Source organism: Mucor mucedo (assembly GCF_025094135.1).
Source record: "Mucor mucedo strain NRRL 3635 chromosome Unknown EV154scaffold_9, whole genome shotgun sequence".
Lineage (NCBI taxonomy): Eukaryota > Fungi > Mucoromycota > Mucoromycetes > Mucorales > Mucoraceae > Mucor > Mucor mucedo.
In genome coordinates, this window is record NW_026252293.1 from 412755 (window position 1) to 435296 (window position 22542).

The 22542-nt window shown below is 37.1% G+C and overlaps 12 protein-coding genes across 12 annotated transcripts; 2 read left to right on the top strand and 10 right to left on the bottom strand.

The window, feature by feature from the left end:
- Positions 1-195: 195 nt before the first annotated feature.
- On the bottom strand, positions 196-1673 carry EV154DRAFT_594389 (uncharacterized protein; the record flags this gene model as incomplete). Its single annotated transcript, XM_051606968.1, has 5 exons — positions 196-236; positions 301-545; positions 1079-1140; positions 1216-1596; positions 1653-1673. 5 exons carry the CDS (start codon positions 1671-1673, stop codon positions 196-198), a joined length of 750 nt encoding a protein of 249 aa, XP_051462171.1.
- A 505-nt stretch (positions 1674-2178) lies between these two features.
- EV154DRAFT_393701 (uncharacterized protein) lies at positions 2179-2337 on the bottom strand (the record flags this gene model as incomplete). The annotated part of the gene is made up of 1 exon (XM_051595146.1): positions 2179-2337. A coding segment is annotated over one exon (159 nt), but the record flags the coding sequence as incomplete, so codon positions are not given.
- A 57-nt stretch (positions 2338-2394) lies between these two features.
- Positions 2395-3943, bottom strand: EV154DRAFT_594398 (uncharacterized protein; the record flags this gene model as incomplete). Its single annotated transcript, XM_051606969.1, has 3 exons — positions 2395-2915; positions 3098-3186; positions 3747-3943. Coding segments are annotated over 3 exons (798 nt in total), but the record flags the coding sequence as incomplete, so codon positions are not given.
- Positions 3944-5039: 1096 nt separating this feature from the next.
- EV154DRAFT_494855 (uncharacterized protein) lies at positions 5040-5454 on the bottom strand (the record flags this gene model as incomplete). Its single annotated transcript, XM_051599954.1, has 1 exon — positions 5040-5454. A coding segment is annotated over exon 1 (287 nt), but the record flags the coding sequence as incomplete, so codon positions are not given.
- Positions 5455-6243: 789 nt separating this feature from the next.
- On the top strand, positions 6244-7206 carry EV154DRAFT_477211 (uncharacterized protein; the record flags this gene model as incomplete). The annotated part of the gene is made up of 3 exons (XM_051598086.1): positions 6244-6386; positions 6814-6848; positions 6944-7206. The coding sequence occupies 3 exons, from the start codon at positions 6244-6246 to the stop codon at positions 7204-7206; spliced, it is 441 nt and encodes a 146-aa protein (XP_051462175.1).
- A 1374-nt stretch (positions 7207-8580) lies between these two features.
- EV154DRAFT_559172 (uncharacterized protein) lies at positions 8581-11082 on the bottom strand (the record flags this gene model as incomplete). The annotated part of the gene is made up of 8 exons (XM_051605532.1): positions 8581-8777; positions 8836-9496; positions 9560-9843; positions 10057-10114; positions 10175-10372; positions 10453-10523; positions 10604-10904; positions 10960-11082. 8 exons carry the CDS (start codon positions 11080-11082, stop codon positions 8581-8583), a joined length of 1893 nt encoding a protein of 630 aa, XP_051462176.1.
- A 526-nt stretch (positions 11083-11608) lies between these two features.
- On the bottom strand, positions 11609-12313 carry EV154DRAFT_412738 (uncharacterized protein; the record flags this gene model as incomplete). Its single annotated transcript, XM_051595526.1, has 2 exons — positions 11609-11898; positions 11959-12313. The coding sequence occupies 2 exons, from the start codon at positions 12311-12313 to the stop codon at positions 11609-11611; spliced, it is 645 nt and encodes a 214-aa protein (XP_051462177.1).
- A 252-nt stretch (positions 12314-12565) lies between these two features.
- Positions 12566-13150, bottom strand: EV154DRAFT_388646 (uncharacterized protein; the record flags this gene model as incomplete). Its single annotated transcript, XM_051595078.1, has 1 exon — positions 12566-13150. A coding segment is annotated over one exon (585 nt), but the record flags the coding sequence as incomplete, so codon positions are not given.
- A 3204-nt stretch (positions 13151-16354) lies between these two features.
- Positions 16355-16603, bottom strand: EV154DRAFT_385806 (uncharacterized protein; the record flags this gene model as incomplete). Its single annotated transcript, XM_051595040.1, has 1 exon — positions 16355-16603. A coding segment is annotated over one exon (249 nt), but the record flags the coding sequence as incomplete, so codon positions are not given.
- A 2873-nt stretch (positions 16604-19476) lies between these two features.
- Positions 19477-20280, bottom strand: EV154DRAFT_494865 (uncharacterized protein). The gene is made up of 4 exons (XM_051599955.1): positions 20156-20280; positions 19871-20084; positions 19750-19806; positions 19477-19668 (listed from the first exon to the last, which is right to left on the bottom strand). The coding sequence occupies exons 1-4, from the start codon at positions 20188-20190 to the stop codon at positions 19519-19521; spliced, it is 456 nt and encodes a 151-aa protein (XP_051462180.1). The 5' UTR covers positions 20191-20280; the 3' UTR covers positions 19477-19518.
- On the bottom strand, positions 20108-21919 carry EV154DRAFT_319569 (concanavalin A-like lectin/glucanase domain-containing protein). The gene is made up of 6 exons (XM_051594943.1): positions 21610-21919; positions 21517-21538; positions 21126-21456; positions 21003-21058; positions 20917-20930; positions 20108-20838 (listed from the first exon to the last, which is right to left on the bottom strand). The coding sequence occupies exons 1-6, from the start codon at positions 21808-21810 to the stop codon at positions 20281-20283; spliced, it is 1182 nt and encodes a 393-aa protein (XP_051462181.1). The 5' UTR covers positions 21811-21919; the 3' UTR covers positions 20108-20280.
- A 109-nt stretch (positions 21920-22028) lies between these two features.
- EV154DRAFT_477216 (uncharacterized protein) lies at positions 22029-22526 on the top strand (the record flags this gene model as incomplete). Its single annotated transcript, XM_051598087.1, has 1 exon — positions 22029-22526. One exon carries the CDS (start codon positions 22029-22031, stop codon positions 22524-22526), a length of 498 nt encoding a protein of 165 aa, XP_051462182.1.
- Between the last annotated feature and the right edge of the window lie 16 nt (positions 22527-22542).

The following is a 22542-nucleotide window of genomic DNA, read 5'->3' on the forward strand; positions in this document are numbered from 1 at the left end:
GGCGTTTAAATGTAACTCTTGAAAAATCACATACATTTATATCTTTCGTATGGTGTATGTAATAGAGCACTATATCGTAAAATAATTGATTTTTCGCACATTTTTCTATGCTTAATTAAATGGTACTTTATTGAATATAAATGTGATAATATACTCATCTAGATATATATCTACTTTACTGCATTATAATTACAGCTACCTGTAAAAATAGTATTCAGCTTTGATATCACCTTGCACTAAATTTATAGGATGTTAGTTCATGTCATATAAGAAGGATGTTTGTCCAATAGTTAACAGTACCTTCGACTCTATTATTTGTGACAGAAACGCGAGCATTGCGTTTACTTGCACTTGATGACCAAGATTGTTGGCATAAAAAGCGGATAGGCCTGAAACGTTGGCAAAGACGTAAGAGCTCAAATTCCGGTTTTGATTGCCCAGGAGTATTTGCAGTACCGGCAATCAACGAGTCCTTGATGTTCACGTTGAGTTCGTCCCAGGTAGTGTTTCCGTGCTCGAATACTCTGGACACTCTGGCGGCACTCCTTTAACAATATTTCGTAAAGGTCAATCCCATCATGACAGTAATTATCTATCAAGATCTTGATAGCGCTGCGCTTGTTCACATCTTGCGACTCTCCATTACGGACAAAACTCGTATTATTGGCCTGGACTGCAAAAATGATCCTCTCGCTCAGGCTGGCATCCTTTGAGTCTTTGAGACTATTAACTGTCTCTTCTACACCGCGAAGTTTTTGTTCTATCTAAAGTCTCGAGTTTTTCAAATATTTGTGAAAGTACATTATTCTGACTTACCAAATTGTTTAGTAAAGCGACCATTTCTTATCGCTAGTATTGTTATTATTATTGTGAAAGAGAAAGAGAAATAAAGTTTTTATTTCAGTCTCAATTATAAATATATATACATTATAAGAAGTTTTAAATGCATAGCAAAGCACAATTGAAATCTTTTCATATTGTTTTATTAGTGGCCGTTTAGCATTTTTTATTTCGAAAAACTAATATACGCACACTGATAATGTAGACTTGTGTTACATTTAAATAGAGAGGATAATACCTCGGCTCTTTACAATATAAATGGGTTCCAAAGGTATATTGTCGAGCATTCCGATGAAAAAACTATTCATATTATTTGTAAAAATAGTTTTGGGTTAGTCTCTACAAATGTAGCAATACTAAAGACAGAACATTTACTGCCTGTAGCATTTCATCCAGTTCGTTCATTTCAGTCAGCACGGTATGTCGGTGGAACTCAGTGACGGCCAATGCAATAAAGATGATGAAATGATCTAATCCAAAGCACTTCCTAAAGTCAAATGGCTTGATCCAAAGCGAACTCTCTTTTAAATTAAACAAAAAATCATCGAAGGCAAAAGAGCATTTCATGTACTGATCGTAGCTTGTCAATTGTTCTAAGGAATATTGCTCGTTGTCAATCTCTACTTTCCTGTCATCTTTTGCTTCAATAATATTTTTTTCGTCATTATCAACAACATCGTCTTCAATAACATCATGTCTTTCACTTATATCACCCTGACCAAAATAAGATTTACTGTCATCAACGGCACGCGCGTCCTACCATCAATTTGTTTCTCCAAAGCGTTTGTTTTATCAATACACCCTTTACAGACACATTCTTCAGGCAAAGCCATCAAAAAAAGAAAAAAAAAGAAAAGAAAAAAAAAACCATCCTCTTTCTTCCAAACCAGCTTCAGCAGCAGCATCATTGATATCTTCAGCTTTTCTTTTGTTTTTTCTTGACCAAGAATAATCTTCTTTGAGTTTTTGTTAGTCCTCAAAATATCCTTTCTCCAACTCTTCTTTCTTCTTTTTGTATTCAGAACTACCAGAGAAAAGAGCCTTGGTAATGTCTAGGCATCACCCATCACTCAGCTAGTAGTGATCAACATTCGATTTCTTCATTATGTCGCTTTGTTTATGTTTTCTTTCTTGTATATGGCCAGGGAAAATCCACGACGGAATATCATCGACTTGACAGAGGGATGTAGCCACCACGAAAATTGTCTGCAGCAATTGGGGAACTTCTTCAACACTTCAAAGACAGAATTATCAAAGTCCAATTTATATTCGTAAATTCGCAGACTGTGAACCAAATATAAGAAATTATTTCCCTTGTTCAACAGGAATCACTGCAATGCGATGGAAAACTTCAACAGTATTATACAAACGGCCAGGGTACGGGACAAATTGCGGAAGTTCAGCCAGTGACAACGGGAGGCGTATACTATCAAGTTCGCAAATAACCAAGACATCAAAGATAGCTTTACTAATGTAAAACTGTACATTTGTTCCTAAAAAAACAACAACATTAAGAATACATAAAAGTATTTTGATAGTTGTAAACTTACCAACAGTCATAACCTAAAACATGTACCTTGATCTGAACTTGCTTGAACCAGTCTTCGCGAAAGTGCCCAAACGATGCAAATCGATGTTTACTTTACGATGGTTCTTGGAATGCTTGATTGGTTTAACGTCCCGATAACCTGTTGCTGTGAGGTGGTTTTCAACGCAGCCATCTGGACAGTTTTGAGTAGTATAGATGTCGGTATCTGTAAAGCAGCTGACATTGTGCCAATTAAACATGATGGACAGGTCATCTGAGTCAAAGCGTTTTTGGAAACAGGGTTGTAGATACCATGTACACAATTCAAGCTCTTTGATCTCCTTCTTCTGATTGTGAAAGGGAAGTGGCTCTACCATCGTCTTCACGCATTGCAGTATACGGATAAGGACTTGGTCTGCGGTAGCGTTGATTAAATCCAGGATCCTGCTTTCTTCGTTTATCCTGGTGAGTATACGGCAATTAACGTTGATGACTATGTTGAGCAGAGATATCATGATATCAGAAAGGAAGTTTTCCATCTGGTTAACTCACAGCGACTGATAAAGGTTTGTCGAATTTTAGGAATAGGCTTTTCAAAATAACGTTTCAAAATCGAATCGCAGTAGATCTTGCCGATGAATAGAATATTCGACAGAGCTAGAAGATGTTGCAGGTTAGACTCGTATGTCAGGAGAGTCCCTATTGACTCCAGGATGTCAGACCTAAAACGCATCAAACTACTGGCATATACGTTGTTGTTGGAATCAATACTTGTAAGTGGCAGGCTATTGATGATGATTCTCTTTGCTTCAGCCAAACTGATCGTTTCAGTGGTATCATCGGCATTGGCATTATTGGTAGTGGTAGTGGTAGTGGTAGTGGTAGTGGTAGTGGTAGTGGTAGTGGTAGTGGTAGTGGTAGTGGTAGTGGTAGTGGTAGTGGTAGTGGTAGTGGTAGTGGTAGTGGTAGTGGTAGTGGTAGTGGTAGTGGTAGTGGTAGTGGTAGTGGTAGTGGTAGTGGTAGTGGTAGTGGTAGTGGTAGTGGTAGTGGTAGTGGTAGTGGTAGTGGTAGTGGTAGTGGTAGTGGTAGTGGTAGTGGTAGTGGTAGTGGTAGTGGTAGTGGTAGTGGTAGTGGTAGTGGTAGTGGCAGTGGTAGTGGTAGTGGCAGTGGTAGTGGTAGTGGTAGTGGTAGTGGTAGTGGTAGTGGCAGTGGTGGCAGTGGTAGTGGCAGTGGTAGTGGTAGTGGTAGTGGCAGTGGCAGTGGTGGCAGTGGTAGTGGCAGTGGTAGTGGTAGTGGTAGTGGTAGTGGCAGTGGTAGTGGTAGTGGCAGTGGCAGTGGTGGCAGTGGTGGTGGTGTGGTAGTAGTGGTGACGATGGACATTGTGGTGCTGCTGCCGGCCACAGAAGAGCTTGCCTCTGATTCATCTTCTTCCCCAAGCTCAGCGTCTTCTCTCCTCTTCCAATACTCCTTCGCATTTCTGCTATGACGCCATTTTTTATATTCATGGAGTATTTCTTTACGCTTCTCCTGATCCTCCACAAATTCCACCAAAGTCAGAAACCGCAATTGTGCCCTTCTTTTATGATAACTTTTAAAAAAAAATGGATGATGTCTAAATGCGATATATTGTCATATTTGCTGCTTGGCCAGTTTATTTCACTGGTTATGCGGTTTTCTTACAATTTTTCACCGTAATCGAAAAGAAATAAAGGATGAAAACTATGAGCTTCTCTTTTTCTGACATTTTGCATAATTGAAAATAACCCCTTAAACAAGTCAAATGTCATTTCTGAACATCCAAACCAAGATCACCAAGAATCACCAATAACCATTCTTTCAGAATCAGGGTTCAGTCAACCGCTTCAATGTTGCAATCAGATTGCGATCTGTATCATCATACCCTTTCTTTACAGAATTGCTGATACTATCAAGCTGTATGATACAGAAGCTGTCATGATGAGAAACTGTTTTGTATTCCTGTCCGATCCGATGTGGTTTTCTGGATACTTTTTCAAGATGACGCATTCCCTCACCGAGCCACTAATTCATGCTCTCACAAACACATAGACATCTTCCAGTTTTGAGTGGCCTTGCTAGCTCCTCATTCAATTTTGCAAACACGTTCTTGATTTCGTTCAATAGGATATGAAGCCAACAGGTTAACACAGGGTACCCTCAAAAAACATGATAATGAAGTATCGGCACATGTTTCTTACTCAACAGGTTCCAAAAATTTGTCCCAGGTTCGCTGCGCAAAAGAAGTCCAACCGCTTGACCAATAAAGTATCTTCTGTAGGTGAAAAATAATTTCTGTTTCATTTACGTCATTGAATCAATAAATACGATTACTGGTGCCACAGGCTTAGGGTTTAAAAGTACAATAGACAGCAGGCGTGGGAATTGCATCAGGGGGGTAGGCTGGCAAACCCATCATTGGTCTTTGGAAACAAGATTTTAGTATTCACAAAATTATTTTTGATGAATGTAATAACTTACCGACAACTATGACCTGAATTTTATGCTTTGATTTATACTTGCTAGTTACCCGTCTTCGCAAACATACATAAACCATGTAAATCGATGTTTATTTTATGGTGTTTCTTGGTGTGCTTGATTGGCTTAACTTCCAGATAACCTGTTGCGGTGATATCGTTTTCAGCGCAGCCATCTGGTCGGTTTTGAGTGGCATCCATGTCAGTGTCTGTGAAATAGCTGACACTGAACTACTTAAACATGATGGACAGGTCATCTGAATCAAAGAGTTTTTGGAAACAGGGTTGTAGATACCTTGTACACAATTCAAGATCTTTGATCTCCTTCTTCTGATTGTAAAAGGGAATTGACTTTACCATCGTCTTCACGCATTGAATTATATGGAAAAGGACTTGGTCTGCGGTAACGTTGATTAAGTCCAGGATCCTGCTTTCTTGGTTTATCCTGGTGAGTATACGGCGATTAACTTTGATGACTATGGTGAACAGAGACATCATGACATCCGAAGGAAAGTTTTCCATCTGGTTGAATCCAAGCGACTGATACAAGCTTAGGCGGATTTTAGGAATTGGCTTTTCAAAGTAATGCTCCAAAATTGGGTCACAGTAGATCTTGTTTAGGAACAGGATATTTGACAAAGCAAGATGTTGTAGGTGAGACTCGTATGTAAGGAGAGACCCCATTGAATCCAGGATATTGCACCTAAACCGCATCAAACCACTGGCATACATATTGTTGTCGGCGTCAATACTTCTTAGTGGTAGGTTGTTGGTGATGATGGTTTTTGCTTCAGCCAAACTGATCGTTTCAGTGGTATCATTGGCAATGGTGGTGGTGGTAGTGGTGGTGAACGGTGTGTTGTTGCTGGAGCCGGCCACAGAAGAACTCGCATCGGATTCGGCTTCGTCCACAGGTTCAATGGCGTCTTCTACAAGTTCTTCTTAGAAGGCTATCACATTTTGACTGCTGCGCCATTTTTTGTAATCATCAACCACGATTTTTTTTTTTTTTTTGATATCGTCATCTTCTACGTACTTGATCACAGTTAAGAATTGTAATGTTGTCTTATTTTACGTTGATTTTTGAGGAAAAAAACATGCGATATATTCTGATCATTGCTCCTCAACCCGTTTAGTTCATTTGAAGGTTGTTTTGTTGACGATTTCTTGCCCACAAATAATACAAAAATAAAGGATGAGAAAGGAATGGTTTAAAATAGCCGATTCAACAAGTCAGGTGTTGCGTTCGGAGACCCAAACAAGAATCACCAATCGCTGTCCTTCAAGAAAATAGCCCAGTTTCAGTTTACCTCAACCTGTGTCATCATACCTCTTCTTTAGAGATTTGCTGGCACTATTAAGCTACATGATACAAAAAATGTCATGATGAGCAAGTGTTTTGTATTCATGTCCAATCGGTTGTGTTTTCTGGGTGCCTTTTTATATCAGGCGCTTCTCCGCCGAGTCACTGATCCAAGCTCTTATCAACTCAGAGATATCTTCCAGGCTCAAGTGGTCTCTAAAAAGTAAATTATTTAGCATACACGAAATTATATTGTTGAGAATAAACCTACCTACAGTCATGACTTGAAACGTGTGCTGTTATTAATATTCAGCTGTACCAACTTTGATTTTATGCTTGATTTGTTTGACTTCAACATAGCCTGTGACTTTGTTGTCGTTCTCGGCAAAGCTTTGAAAGACTCACGTTTTGTACCCGACGCTTAGCACTTGCAAGATGACACTTCAGATTCCAAAGCTATGATTCTCCTTAATCACCAGTTAGAGAAAGGATTACTAAAAATGCAAACTTCACGGGGTGGGATGTATTGCGGTTGGAGCTAGCACAATGAATACTTATGATAAGAGAATCCGGTGTATGGTTATTTGAGTAGCATCAATGTCTTTATCAGTAGGGCAGCTAACATTAAGTCACTTAAACATAACATCCAGGTCATCCGAGTCGAAAATCTTTTGGAAGCATGGTTGTAGGTACCTTGTGCATAATTCAAACTCTTTGATCTCCTTCTTTTGGTTGTTGAATGGCAGTGACTTTACAATTGTCTTGACTTGCAGTATACAGATCAGGACTTTATCGGCGGTAACGTTGATCAATTCCAGGATCCGGCTTTTCCTTGTGAGAACACGACAATTAACGTTGATGACGTTGATGAGCAGAGACAACATGACATCCGAAGGGAAGTTTTCCATTTGGTTAAATCCAAGCGACTGATACAAGCTTTGGCGGATTTCAGGAATTGGCTTTTAGAAGTAACTTTCCAATATCGGGTCGCAATAGGTCTTACTGATGAACATAATATTAGACAGAGCAAGGAGATGTTATAGGTAGGATTCGTATGTCAGGAGAGGCCCCATTGAATACAGGATATCGCACCTAAACCGCATCAAACTACTGGCATATTCATTGTTGTCGGGATCGATACTTGTAAGTGGTAGGCTATTGGTGATGATTCTCTTTGCTTCAGCCAAACTGATCGTTTCAGTGGCATCATTGGCATTGGTGGTGGTGGTGATGGTGGCTCTTGAGTAACTCTAGTTAACACTTTGCTCAAAATTCGAAATGTATATCTTTTTTGAGCTGTCTTTTTCACGCTCTTCCAAGAAGGCTTTCGCGTTTTGACTGCTGCGCCATTTTTTGGAGTCCAATTACCTTTTTTATAGTGATTTTGTCCAAGTTATTGACCACAGTTAAGATTCGTAATTATGCTCTTCTTTTACGATAATTCTTGAAGAAATCAATATGTGTGACATTGTAACCTTTGCTTCTCAACGAATTCACTCCACTTGAAAGTCGGTTTTGTTCATGAGCAATAAAGAAACAAAGGGTGAAAAAGGCATTTTTTTTTTGAAAATTAAATTTTTTTATTGAACTTGATAGTCGCACGAGGTGGGACTTGATTTGCAAAAGGGGAATAATTTCCATTTAATAGTAGAATGGGTATTTGTTTGTTGCTTTTGTTAAAAATGGTAGTCTATGAATAGCTACCAGTAAAACAAAGTAGATTACACCTTCATACGCTCGATATATTTCACCTAAAAACACTTATATGATACTAAATATTATACTAGATGTCCATAAAATAATTCATATTGTACTGATCCTCTAAGACAGCACATTTTCGAATAAGGATGACCCGCCACCAGACTGTAGTTAATGCTCGTGATGGAACAACCAAATACTGATTCTTTTTTATTTGTAGTCGCATATAGTTATGTAGGTGAGTTAAAACTATCTACATCAATACCGTGAATATGGTCAAGCGAAGCAATTCTCTAAGCGCATCATTTTTAGCAGCAAACGGCAACAATTCACTGATGCCCACTTTTCGTCTCGATTTCCAGGAGGGTTGTTAGACGTATAAGTATGATTCTCTAGCATCAGAATATATGAAACCCTTTAGTAAAACACCTGCATCTACAAAAGAGACTTGTGTGTTGAAACTGAGCCCAGCAGCTGTAAGTTCTTGGGATATTGAAACAAAAGGCATCAATGCACTTTCGATGGATTGATGGCTAAAGCACTTTTGTTCATCCAAAGTATGCAAGATTGCATGAATCAATTTAACGGCATGAGAGAATATGCTAGTATGATTCGTCGGGATCATTGAAATAGCCAACTAAAACATAAGCTTCAAATGTCTTGAGTTTGCCGAGATTGTCGATAATGTCGATTAAGCACATCATAGTACTTATTACCAATTAAGGATCTGTTTCCTTAAAGCGCGCTAATTCATTTCGAAGAACAATGAAAGTTTGAAACAAAAGATCATCATCAATTTCGTCTTGCGCCAGACAACCTAAAATAACAAAAGCTCTAGGCTGAAGAGCTGGATTGAAACGGAAGGCCATGTTTGTAACCAAACTCATCCATCGAGCGTGCCATGTATTTGCAGCATCTATAATTTTGATGTTAAAAAAGACAGTTGTTGTATGTAAAAAGTAGCAAAATATTACCTATCGTTGGTGCAGCATAGTTTGTAGCATCCAATAAAAGACGAACAATTACTTCAAGCGATCCCAGGCTCATGTTTTCAACATTGTCTGTCATTGTCTCCTCAGTAATTGTAAACGCATTGGCATAGGATTTACTAAGGCCAAAATGTACACGATACTTTCCGTCACAGACATCGTTCAAGACATATTTCAGCTTCTTTCGGTTTTCCGGGCGGATATTTTTGTTTGTTACAAGTGCGTGAATAAAGTTCACAACAAGTTCATGTACAGATGATCGAATAAAGGTTGGTCCGGTTGAGACTACCAGCGATATAATGTGGAGTATTTCTGCGACATAAGGTGTTTCAATGTCTTCAGTATAAAATGATATGGTGAGCATGAAGCGCACCAAACAACCAATTTCATGCCACGATTGATGCTTGATTAGGGTTTGCTTGCAGTTGTGAGACGTACTTTGAAGTACTCTGCGCATTCGGTTAATCACTTTTCCTCGGATAGCATTACAATTCATTATAACAAGCGTATCAGCAATAGCTTCCGCTTGCGATGACCTAATACCACTTTCGACTGAGAACTGAATAAGTGAATCAATCACTAAATTATGAAGTTCATCGATATCCTTTAAAGTATTCCAGATATTTTTTTGAATATGCTCATACACCTGTTATGTTCTTCGTTAATGAAACCTTGTTTTTGTCTAAAAAAAATGGATTCATATATTTACCTCGGATTTTTCAGCTGTGATAGTAATCAAAGATCGAATGACATCTTTTACCTTTGATGCATCTTTTCCGTTAAGAGAGTAGGTAAAGAAGACAAGATTCTTCAACCACGGTACCATGTATTCCAACGTAATCATTTGTCGAGATGTCTCTGTGCTTGATCTGTTAAACCCAACTATACATTCATTCAAAAACTCTAATGTCAAATGAGTTTCGCTATTAGCTAGATGCTCACTCGTGCTAACAATAAAGTTGACACTGTTGTGAGGAATACATAAATCTATAGCTTGCACCACAAAGTTGTTAGAGTTGATTTAAACGTTTCAACGCTTAGTACCTACCTCTGGCATTTATCAATTGGTGGCTAATACCAAATCTGAATGATACGCATAATGAATAGAGTAGATTATATGCATTTAGTCGAAGGGTAGGATTATCGCTTCCGATATTTAGCAATCCCATGATCGAATTCGGCCAGGAACATCAGTTGGTCGTATACCATGATTGCGATCTGTAAGGTGAGTATTGGAAGTCTGTTTTTTTCGTTCCATTAAGCACTACAGCCCACATTGTGAGTAACATATTACTTGTTTCGTAAAATTTTAAAATATGCTTACTTTGTAAACAACGTCCCAATTTGGCACCGAAGGAATCATTGTAGTTATACCACCATCGTGCGTGATATGAATCCCACCTTTTCCTGATGCTCTCTTACTTTCCGGAATAAAAGACAGAAATACGTCAACCAAATCATTCAAATTATAGACGCTATTTAAAAATGTGTTTAAGCACCAGAAAATTTCCTGATCGCGAATCTAAAGGGGTTTCTGTCAGTAGCAGAGCAAGTGTCGCTATAATTGTATCCTGTACCGTAGTGGCTTGAAAATAGTGCGACCTGGTCTTTATACCAACAGGTATATGTGTCTTGAGGCCAATAATCAGGAAAGCGATTATAACAGCCATTCCCTAATATTTTTCAATATTATCTTTAAATGGAATTAAATGTCAGTTGATAGATCGATTGTAAAAAGGTACACATAACTTACAGGAGTCTTTTGGTAAACGAATTTCGGACAAAGCAATGTTATTACTTAATTCGCTTATGCTGACGACAGACCGGGTTCGTGTAACTAAATCATTAGTCACTACTTCAGGAAATTTACGAATATAACGTTGCAAATGAAAGTTTGGATTAAATAAATGAGGATCCACCAAATGATCATCCATTTGAGTAAAAACGAGCTGGAAGAACTGATTCAACCAGTTGACCGGGATTTCACAATGAGCACCGCCGTATGTCAAACCAAATGAAAGTTCAAATGGATGATTCAGATATGACTCCATGACCTAAATATAAAAGTTAGCTTCTCATGAACTGATATCATTTGGGTTATGAGCTTACTCTCAGCATATAGTAGATCAACAGTTCAAAATCAAAGTGTTCGTTGGATATTTTGCGTGGAACGAAACAAAAGGCCGAAAGCCAGGAAACACGCCACGAGAAAACCGCCTTGGTAAAAGACATTTAGAGAGCTGATAGCACCTCCATCTCGGTTCTTATTTATACGAATAAGCTCGCTGGAATAATTGTTACGATTAACAAGTGAATAACTCGCTTAACACAATTTCACATGGAGCTCCTTGAAGTGGTAACTTACGAACTGTTTCTGATTTTGGTAAAGCCTGTTTTTGAAAAGTCAGAATTTGCTGGGAGTCAAGATCACGGAATTAAACCACAAATCCATCGACAGAAGTCTTCGAGGCATCAGGAAATATTCTTTTGAATGCATCCACAATAAACCTAAGCAATTGACAAAACAACCTGACGAAAGTGTGTATCAGTACTAATCTTAAAAAAAAAAAAAAAAAAAAAAAAAAAAAACTCTTTTTTCTTTTTTTTTTACCTTGATATACCATCTAGCAAATTGTTCTTAAACCCCTATTGAAAACACCTAATAAGGAATGAAATGGGCCAAAGGAATGGACTGGGCTCAAGGAATGGAATATTAAAAGGAATGAAATGCATAGTTTTGTGAGGGATGGTGTTATAACTAGTGGTAGGGATGATAGAACGGATTATCACGGGTTCTGTCGACTGTCTTCTCCATGATGGCCTTAATAACTTTTGGTTCTAATGTATAACCAAAGTTGGGGCTAATGTTACATGACTCGGTAGTGTAACAGAGGCGGTGAACAACTTCGACAACGTTGTACAAACGGCCAAGGTACGGAATTAGCTGCGGAAGTTCATCCAGTGACAGCGGGAGGCGTATGCTATCAAGCTCACAGACAACCAAGACATCACCGATAGCTTCACTGATGTGAAACTGCACATTTGTACCTAAAAAAAAAAACAAATCATTAAGAATATACAAAAATATTATGAGGGTTGTAAACTTACCAACAGCCATGACCTGAAACATGTACCTTGATCTAAACTTGCTTGTACCAGTCTTCGCAAAAGTGCACAAACGATGCAAATCGATGTTTACTTTACGATGGTTCTTGGAATGCTTGATGGGTTTAACTTCCAGATAACCTGTTGCTGTAAGGTCGTTTTCAGCGCAACCATCTGGGCGGTTTTGAGTGGCATCAATGTCAGTGTCTGTGAAACAGCTGACATTGAGCCACTTAAACATGATTGACAGGTCATCTGAATCAAAGAGTTTTTGGAAGCAGGGTTGTAAATACCTTGTACACAATTCAAACTCTTTGATCTCCTTCTTCTGATTATGAAAGGGAAGTGACTCTACCATCGTCTTCACGCATTGCAATATACGGATAAGTACTTGGTCGGCGGTAGCGTTGATCAGGTCCAAGATCTTGCTTTCCGCGTTTACCCTCGTAAGTGTACGGCAATTAACGTTGATGACGATGTTGAGTAGAGGCAACATAACATCCGAAGGGAAGTTTTCCATCTGGTTAAAACCAAGCGACTGATACAAGCTTTGACGAATTTCAGGAATCGGCTTTTCGAAATAATGCTCCAAAATTGGGTCAAAGTAAATCTTGCCGATGAACAGGATATTCGACAGAGCAAGAAGATGTTGTAGGTTGGACTCGTATGTCAGGAGAGGCCCTGTTGACTCCAGGATGTCAGACCTAAAACGCATTAAACTACTGGCATATACGTTGTTGTTGGAATCAATACTTGTAAGTGGCAGGCTATTGATGATGATTCTCTTTGCTTCAGCCAAACTGATCGTTTCAGTGGCATCATTAGCATTGGTAGTGGTGGGGGTGGTGGTGGTGGTGGTGGAGGTGGTGGTGATGACGGACATAGTGGTGCTGTTGCCGGCCACAGAAGAGCTTGCCTCTGATTCATCTTCTTCCCCAAGCTCAACGTCTTGTCGCCTCTTCCAATACTCCTTAGCATTTCTGCTATGGCGCCACTTTTTATAGTCAAGGAGAATTTTTTTACGCTTCTCCTCATCCTCCACAAATTCCACCAAAGTCAGAAACCGCAATTGAGCCCTTCTTTTCGGGTAGCTCACAAAGAAATTGAAGAAATCAAGGTGCGTGAATTCCTCGTGCTTGCTTTTAATCCAGTTTATTTCAGTGGGGACGCGTTTTTTTGACGACCTTCGACCCATGTTGAAAAGAAATAAAGAATGAAAAGAGAAAAAAAAAAAAAAAAATTGGAAAAGTCACAGAATTTTACAGTTGAACAGTGAATTTCGTCAAAAAAAAAATCTCCTTTCCAAGGCATATTGGAAAATATGATATGGTGTGAGACAGCCCATCATTGACAGTCTGAACATTATGTTTTTTTTCCACATAGGTATATAATTATACTTTATTTTTGGCATTTCAAAGTTGCCTGTAACGAAATCCACCACTGACTGTGGGCGAAATTGAGCCATGCTTGTTCGTGACGAAATATCTATGACGAAAATTGACCTGTAAGAGCTGTATGTGCTTCTCGTACAATACAGCACTTAGTAAATTTTTTTTTCCGGATCAAATATAATGCTTTTATTTATATCGATGGAGCTTTAACGCAGAATCTGAAAAACGCTTTTTTACGGACAGCCAATTTTTCCTTAGGTACAGCCGAAGTGCACGTAGTCGCAACGTAAGATCTGCGATTTGGCTATCCTTTAGACTTGGAAACAAAAATATAGCGTCAAAAACTATATGATAGTTACGAATAAATGTATATTAAATGTTTTATACTTGTTTTGTCAATTCCAGCATCACTCTTTCGCCTTTTAGCTCGTTTGATATTAATCTTACGCAGAAATATTAAGGTAAAGGCCAAATGAGAAGCTGAAAGTAAGTTATAACACACATATACTAGTTTAAACTATATTGGTTGTGCTAAGTTTGTATCTAGTTCAAGTTATTAAGCTATATTGACCTCTTGGTATCTATTAAAATACCATAATCCTAACATTACACCTACGCGCGCCCTGACTGTCCCTAAGACACCCGATGTCCAAAAACATCTCTTCCCAGTAAAATTACTTCATTACTTAGTAAAAAAGCATTTGAAATTTTTTTATAAATTATTTACACACTCTTAGAAAAATTGCTTACTTTTATTTTGCTCACTTCCAGGAATTTTTTTTTTTTTTTTTTTTTTTTTACTCAATGTGTTCGAAATACTGTGCTTCCAGTCTCAATTTACCAAATGCTTGGAAACAACAACCACTTTTTGAATAATTTCGCACGTTTGTGCTAGATTAAGTTGCCCAGAAAAAGGGAGTAGTTTGGTCAAATGTTTGAAGCTAATTTGCCCAGTCTTTCGAAAATAAGTTGCCTATTATTTACAAATAATTTGACCCAATTTTAGTCAAATCAGTCATAATTATTTTTTAAGTATCTAGGAAAGATATGTATAGAATACTGAACAGAATTTGTAAATTTTCAATAGAAACATTTTTAGTTATTTCTTTTAATGACCTTTGAAGTAACTTACACAACGCTCAATTTAGAGCTCCTTGAGAAAGAACAAGTATATAGCCCCCTCCTCCTTATCGAAACTGGACATCAAAGTTCATAATAAGTTCTATAAGTTTGCTGAGATTTTCACAGTAGACATTAATGGGGTCACGTTCTCACGCTCTATAACCTCACCATTCTATGTACGAGCTAAACTATCCTGGACATGAGTATCATAGGCGCTTTCTACAGAGTTTGAAAAATTCTAATTTAATTGCATTGTGTCCTCGGTCTTGGTAGCAATGTCATTTCCTTTAGCAACACTACATATTGGGAAGTTGTGTGAATTTTAATATCCCGGGACAGAGGATTTCTGATTCTACATTCAGAAGGTGAGTATTAACAGAGGTATTATTAATAGTTTCATTTGCAACCAAAGTGATAGTCATTATTAGAAATAATAGTATTAATAAAGAAAGGAAAATAAGTTGTTAAACGAAAGGAGCGTTAGCAAATATAGAGTCTTAATGAGTATCATATGAAAACTATATTTCAATGGATGACTTCCAAAACGCGGAATAGAATTGAATAGAATAGACTTGATTTTTTGGGTTGTGTAACGCGTAATTAACCTTAAATTTTACAGCTTAAAATTTTGAAGTTAATTCGACCCCCCTACCCCCCCCCCGAATTAAAAAAAATTAACAAAAAATCATCTTTCTATTAAATAATTCATTTCTGATAAACGCTAATAACATTCAGATAATAAATATGAGATATATGGATAATATCTATCAAAACAGTTTATTTATTTGGCTCTTTTACGCTTCTGAGAACCGTCTTTTTTGCCCTTTCAGGAGAAGTAACAGTAAGTTGCTACTGTGCATATAAAAATGATGGGTTTTAGTGCGAATGGAAGGAGCATCATTGATAATAGTTAAACTACCTTGGTTACCGGTGTCTGGATGTATTCAGACATCATTGTCATCTGAAAATGTAGCTGTTTAGGTAAAGTTTTGCATATATGGTACGGGTCAAAAAAGTTAATTCTATTTTCAGTGTTTTGGAACAAAAGTAAAATTAACTCGGAAAATCAAATTTCCGAAGTTAATTCTATTCTATTTAATTCTATTTTGTGTTTTGGAAGTCATCCAATATCTCAGCTCCACGCATTTAGTTTATAAACCTTCAGCAACTCCGTGCTTCCAGTCGGATAAAAAGTTTGGAGCCAAAAGAATATTAAAGACAAAATATTGAGTTTCAACATTAGTATTTAAAGTTATAGCTACATATAGTAAAATTATTCAATATGGGAATGTTCATTTAAAATATGGATGATGATATTATATAGAGTATGTTGATATATAGAGTATGCTGATATAAGAGTAACTGATCATATTCATATAGCTAGCTTTAACGCACAATCGCCATCACACAGTATAATATTTATATAATTATTCTTCGTCTCCTAATTCTTCATCTCCTAGTTCTTCATCGCGTATCTAGTTCTTCCACTTCTAGTTCAAGAACTCCATTTTCCACATTTCCGGAAGTGGTGTATTTGATTACAGGTGAAATATACTGATCAATGTCAATTTTCTGATATGTGCTTTTCTCTTCCATCCATTTTTGATATTTTGCATACCATTATTAGGGGACTTACTATACTCAACGATCAATTTTTTTTAATGTTCTCTATCATGTACTAACAAAATTAAATGGGAAATGGTAGAAAGAGAAAGAGAAAGAGAAAGAGAAGCAAACGTTAAACAAAGCTCCTATAAAACAACAAAAGCAATGCTAACTATATATAGTTTCATTTATCTCCACCAAAGCAAAGCCATCCAACAATGACTTGATCCCACTGCATCTTACTTCACGCTGTGTACTTGGATAATTAAAAGAAGATATTTTTGTAATGCGTACACCTTCTTATCAATAACATTCATTCCGTAAACCACACAAGACATCCCCATGATTTGAATCATTGGAACTACAACAGTCTTTATTATTTTAGCTGCAGGTAGGTAATACAACATCCGTTTCAATGCAGTGTTTAAATGTACTTTAGTGGTGAGGGCAGACTTGAAAAAATCCCTGGACAATTTTGAATGAATCGTTGACGATTGGCAAGCGAGCTCTCCAGTGACAACATCTAACTTAAAAGTCTAGGTTTGAATATAAGCTCGACAGAGATAACTGAGGTGTTATGTCTCCCCTATATAAGCAAATTCTATTGTTAAACATAGTCTTAGTAAAAAATGCCGTTTGTAACTTAACATTGAACACAGCAATGATTAGCATAAAAGTTTAATGATGGGACCCCAAAATTTGAAGAGGAATGTCATTTCTGAAAAACGTTTTTGTGAAGTCATGAAATAATATTAGCTTGTTTACAATTTGGCTCAAGCTATGTAACGTGTGTTTACATACCAAAGTGTTATAACTTACATGTGCACGTATATCATTTTCGTTGCTCCTTCATTACTGTCTCCATAGTCGTAAGCTTCACTCTTCTTTAAACATATTTTCGCAGTAGCTCGGTTTTCAATCTAAAACGTTTGTTCAGTATCTGTACAGGTTTTAAAATGGTATCTTATACTGTTTATCTTGCCTTTTTTTCAGCATCATTTAATAGTGTCAAGTCTCTCTCTCTCTGCTCTTTCTATAACTAACTAAAATATGCTGTTAAACTTTTCAAGTGCGATACCAATCGATTTTAGTTGATTCTTATTGGTAAAATTGATGATGACATTACGGCATAAATACTCAATACGTTTACATTTACAGTTCTTCAATTTCATATTGTTTCCAACCGATAAAGCTCTTCCGCCTAAGGTGCCCTTCAATCCAGCGAAAATGGTTTTGTCAGGAGAGCACATTTCGGGCTTTCTCTTAGGCTGTGCTCTCTTCACTGAATTTCTCAGTCGTTTATATCTCTGGTCTTCTACTTGTAATTCGAAAATTGAGCGAGAAATTTTTGATCATTAAGAAAATGTCTAGATAGACCTCAAACGTATTATTTTATACTACTTACAGGAATTCTGGCCAAGACCAGCCAGCCAGTATGATTGCACCTATTTAAATTCCAATCCCAGCTACTCACAGTCCATGAGTTCCAAAAACTCAAGAACCCTGCCTAGAAGGCCGCTGTCCTACAGCAAAGACTAGTCGCAGCCGCAATACCGCAATAATATCTTTTTTCGGTTTAACGTCTTTTGAAAAAAAAACAAGAGTCATCATTAACTAAGATTTTTACGTTATCGGTTACTTTCATTCGATAGAAAAAGTGGATAAACTATGTTGAAGGAAAAGAAAAGGGGAGGAATAAAGTGTCTGAACCAGCTTTATTTATGGGCTGATAAACAAGAGCTTATGTCAGAATAATCTAATTGTTTATATTCATAATGTTTGGGCATTTACTTAATAGAAACATATGCAAAAACCTCCCAAGCAAATCGGAACTTGGTTGTATATCTACGTTCCAGTAGTAGCTTGCAATGACAGTAGTGTTCGAACTTTTCGAGCTTGCACCGATCTTGCGCCAGTTCGAACAAATCTCGAACCAAGTTTTTGTACTCGAGCATGCGCCATCTTTTTTGAATTCGAGCGATCTTCGAGCGAGCATCGATTGAAGACCGCTCGGTTACAAAATTGATAGTAGTCACTTCTAATTCAAGGCTGCAAAAAGACGGACAATAACATTTTCTATTAACAATACTCTCAACTTCATTATTCTTTTTGCTTTTTAGTTTCTAATTTTAATGGTTTAAAAACTCATCTAAAACATACAGTCTTCTCATATAAATAATACAAAAATTTAAGCTAAACCTGATTAAGCCGAACATTTGTACTGGTTGTACTTAGTAGAAACCATCAATAAGCTTTCTTGGTTATAGGATCCTAATCGTTTACACTTTACTCTATGTGTTACAGTGTACGCCGTAGTTTATCATACCTTGTGAAACTTCTCGATTTTATTCTTATTATTTCGTATTTTACGTTAAATCGTATTTTAATACACAATATTTATTAATCATAAATTCTAAAATTGACACCACTTTCACATGCATTTTGTGTAAAACTGAGCCGAGCTTAAGACAATTCGAGCGAGTTCGATCTTCAAAAAAAAGCCATTTGAGCGAGCTCTGGAACACGATCCAAGCTCGCAAAGTTTCGATCTTCATTCTGAACACTAATATGTAAAGAAAGTGTCGCTTCTAAAAAATCTATTTATTACACTAGTCATTCCCAACCCGTTAAAAGGCTATTTATATAAATTTAACATTTAGTGATGGGACTGATGGAAAAGTCCAAAACGGCTGCAGAAAAAAAAAATAGGGAAAAGTGATCCCGTTTGCTGGTCTAGTCACTTGTTCATTACGATCTAAAACAAATGAACTAAAAAAAGCCAGCAAGCCTAAGGTCCCAAAAATAGAGAGAGAGAGAGAGGATCAGAATGACTTGACGCAGTTTCAATAGTTTACATGAATTATTTTTTAGTCTCAGGCACTCGCGAAGTAAAGTTTTCTTTCGTGTAAAGAACCAATAGTCTATTGTTAAGCAATAAGCAATAGGACACTTCTGCAATTACAAAAAAGTTTTTGTTTAACGTGCGAGTTCGATCTGTAGAAAAAAAAAAAGCAATCTAACGAAACACAATCGTAGCTCGCTTGAAAGTTTCGATTCCTCATTTCAAGCACTTATTGTGGCAACATTGGGGAGTCACCAAGCAAGTAGCACTTCTTCATAAAGTTGTTATAGAAACCGCCATGAAAAAAGACGAGGCAACTTATAGTTGTATATTCTTTTTACCCAAAGGCTTTTTTTTTTAGAAACTGTGCTATGGTAGTACAAAGTCACATAGAGAGGATTAAGGAACAAGTATGTCTATACCCACCCACATCATTCACATGAAATCATAAATCTTTGAAACCTAATAAAATCAATTCCTTTTTACAACCGCAATTCACACGATATCTAAATACACTTCCATACGATGTTTGGAAGTTAGATTATACAAAGGAAGAGATATAAAAAAAAAAAAAAACCATGATTTTTTGTATTAATATTAATTTTATTTGAAATGATAATAAAAGAAAAAGATGATGAATACAATAAACAAAGTCAAGCACCACCACATGGTACCTGACTCCTTGGAAGCCATAATCTTGAAATTGTTCATTGTTTTACCCAAAACTGACCCCGTATTTGAAAACTGATCATTCTATATTTTCCCCCAAAACTTTTTTTTAGTTCTACTTTCCCTTCTTTCTCCCTTTATCTCTCTGTCTCTCTCTCTTTTTACCATTGTATCAATAAAACTATTGCCATGACGAATTTCCTCTCCAATTTTACCGGTAATCTATAACAAGAGGAGTTATACCACTTGCTTTATGTATCTATTTTTCTTACAAATCAAAACCTACACTTTTTAATATCTTGACTTTAGCAGACAATCCAGAAATCTCATCATCGTTTTGACTTTCCAAGTAATCTAAGTCTCTATCGTTCATGTTAACTTTTACTGACTGTTGTTGTTGTTGTTGTTGTTGTGAGTCTTGTGCAAAATAATTAGGACGTTCATCATCGGGTCGTGCATCACCCAAAAGAGCGGATCGGTTATGCAAATTTTGATAAGTTCTACACAAGATGAGTCAGTGTCTATTCACTTTCATCCCCTCCCAAAAAAAAACGCATGGTCATGTAGGCACCTTACACTAGTTCTATTTCCAAACTGTCTCGACATTTTAAAATAATAATTACAAAAAAAAAATGAAAAAGATGTATAACAAAAAAAAAAAAAAAAGAATTGAAACGGAGCCTTTTTTATTATTTTTTAAAGTAAGGATTTCTTTGGGGAGACACACGTATCTGTTTCAGTAGACCACATCTTGACCCAATCAATGGCCAATGCGCGTTTATTTCCTTTTCCCCATGTAGGCAACCATTGTCTTTTGGCGTTATAAAAGGCATTAGGGGCATGAGGATCATCGTTCTTCCAGGGTTTATTGTCTTCTTCTGGCCAGTAACCATTCACGCCACCCACTGCAACATTCATGACCAGATAAAACTCCTGATCAAAGGGAGCAGAGATATCACCACCTTTCCATGGGTTTAAGGTGGGTTTGGTAAATTGACCCCTTTGCCATGCTGTCTGGTCAAAATCCACCGTCAGCACTGTGGTATCATCCACATAGGTACGTAATCCTTCACTGTTCCATTCCATACCAAACGTATGGAAATCCTCACTAAAATCTTCTTCTCCATCTTGGGCAAAGATTTCACCCTGTGTGAGAAAGTACTTGTTAAGGTACGTATGAGGTCCCCAATGCAGTGTAGAGACAATTTGAGAGGAGTTTCCGTGAGGGCTCTTTTGGTTTCCCTTGGATTCCATCTAATATATTAAAGAGTGATCAGTCATGGAAACGAAAAAAAAAAAAAAAAAAAAAAAGAGGGCTATCTCTCTTCTTACAATATCAATTTCACCTTTTATAAAAAAAGAAATAAATCATGTTAAATATAAAGAGATATGTGGATGTGTATAAAGGCTTCAATTACCACTTGCTGGCCAACTTCCATAGGCAGAGTACTTGGGTAACATCCAAATAGCAGGCCTTTTTTTTTTAAGAAACAATGATGAGAAGATAAATAATAATAATAAAAAAAAGACTATAATTTTACCATATCCAATCACCTCTGGGTAGACGTGCTCTTACTTCTACTTTACCATAGCGAAGGGTAACTGAGTCAATGGTTCTGATACGTGCTGACTGAATGGGATTGAGATAATTGCCACCCGCTACGGGACCCGACATTCTTTCGCAACCAAAATTGGCGTTATCTGTACAGTCTTCTGATGGGGCACCTGAATACAGGTTGATTTTACCACCGCTTTTTAAAGCATCTTCACCTACAGTATCAGCCGTCATACTAGGTTTTAAGTAGAGAATACCATCCTCTACATAGCTGTTTGTACGATTATTTGTGTAATATTGGAATTCCCAATTGCCACCTATGCTTATTTTGTGTTGAGAAATTAAAAAGAGTTTTTTTTTCTTTTATTTGTTCTTACCGCCACTGAGAGATATTTCATGCTAATGAATGTGTGAGGTAGGTGAGTCATGCGTATATAAGAAAAAAGGGGAGGGGAGGGGGGGGGGTTTACCTGCCAATTCTTGAAATTCAGGGTATCAAAATGATCTTCAAAGACGAGACAATAATGATTTGCCTTTTTAAATTGAGCTGCTGTGATATTCTCAGAAGAGACACCTGCTGAATGAATATCCAAGGGATCTTTCAGTTCGAAACCATGCACAGCGTACGCGCTTAATAAAATACACGCGAACACACTCTTATTCTTTACCATTTATTTTTTTTAATAAGAAAGGGGGGGAAAAAGAAAAAAAAATCGTCGTTGTTGTTGTTTTAATCTATAAAAAAAGCTTGTTTATTGTTTTAATTTACCTTCATTCCTAAATTACGGTGTGATTAAAGAATGAAAGCTGTGATTACAACAACAATAACAAATTCGTGGGGAGTTCCGACCCGGACCTTTTTTTTTTTCTTTCTTCATATAAAGAAAAAATGGTGTCTTGGTCTAATAACCGACGTAAAGTGAACCATCGAAAGAGTTCCGATGAGATGAACAATCATAAGGATCGGTTTATTGATTTAGCTCAAGCTGCTTTAGAGGAAGCGGACATGGAAGAAGATCGTAAAGGCGTGATTCATGAAGTGATGGAAGCTTTGATTGCGAAAACGGGAGCACCTTTAGTAGCTGAAGTGATATCAGAACAATTACGATGTCAAGATGTGATTGAAAAGATTGCAGCAGAACATTATCAGGAAGAGACGTTACGTAAACGGTCGACAAGTCCTTTGAACCGTGTGGATAGCACAGAGTCACTCAAGGAACCTGACAGTGATTTTGAAGAGGAGGAATTATCAGAAAAAGTGATCTCGTCGTCGTTGTCGGACACTATGAGTATACCGATCATTGCAGAATATCTGTGGCGCTTTTTTAGGGTATTGATCTTATCAAGTTTAGTAGGATTAGTATATCATTTCTTAGCGCTTAAATAAATAAAAACACATAGCT

Coding starts and splice junctions, on each gene's coding strand:
- EV154DRAFT_494865 (XM_051599955.1), bottom strand. CDS start 20,190: ATGTCGAGACAGTTTGGAAATAGAACTAGTGTAAG. Junction 19,807..19,870: donor AAGTCAAGATATTAAAAAGT/GTAGGTTTTGAT, acceptor CTCTTGTTATAG/ATTACCGGTAAAATTGGAGA. Junction 19,669..19,749: donor ATAGTTTTATTGATACAATG/GTAAAAAGAGAG, acceptor GGGAAAATATAG/AATGATCAGTTTTCAAATAC.
- EV154DRAFT_319569 (XM_051594943.1), bottom strand. CDS start 21,810: ATGGTAAAGAATAAGAGTGTGTTCGCGTGTATTTTATTAAGCGCGTAC. Junction 21,539..21,609: donor TGAATTTCAAGAATTGGCAG/GTAAACCCCCCC, acceptor CACATTCATTAG/CATGAAATATCTCTCAGTGG. Junction 21,059..21,125: donor CCCAGAGGTGATTGGATATG/GTAAAATTATAG, acceptor TAAAAAAAAAAG/GCCTGCTATTTGGATGTTAC.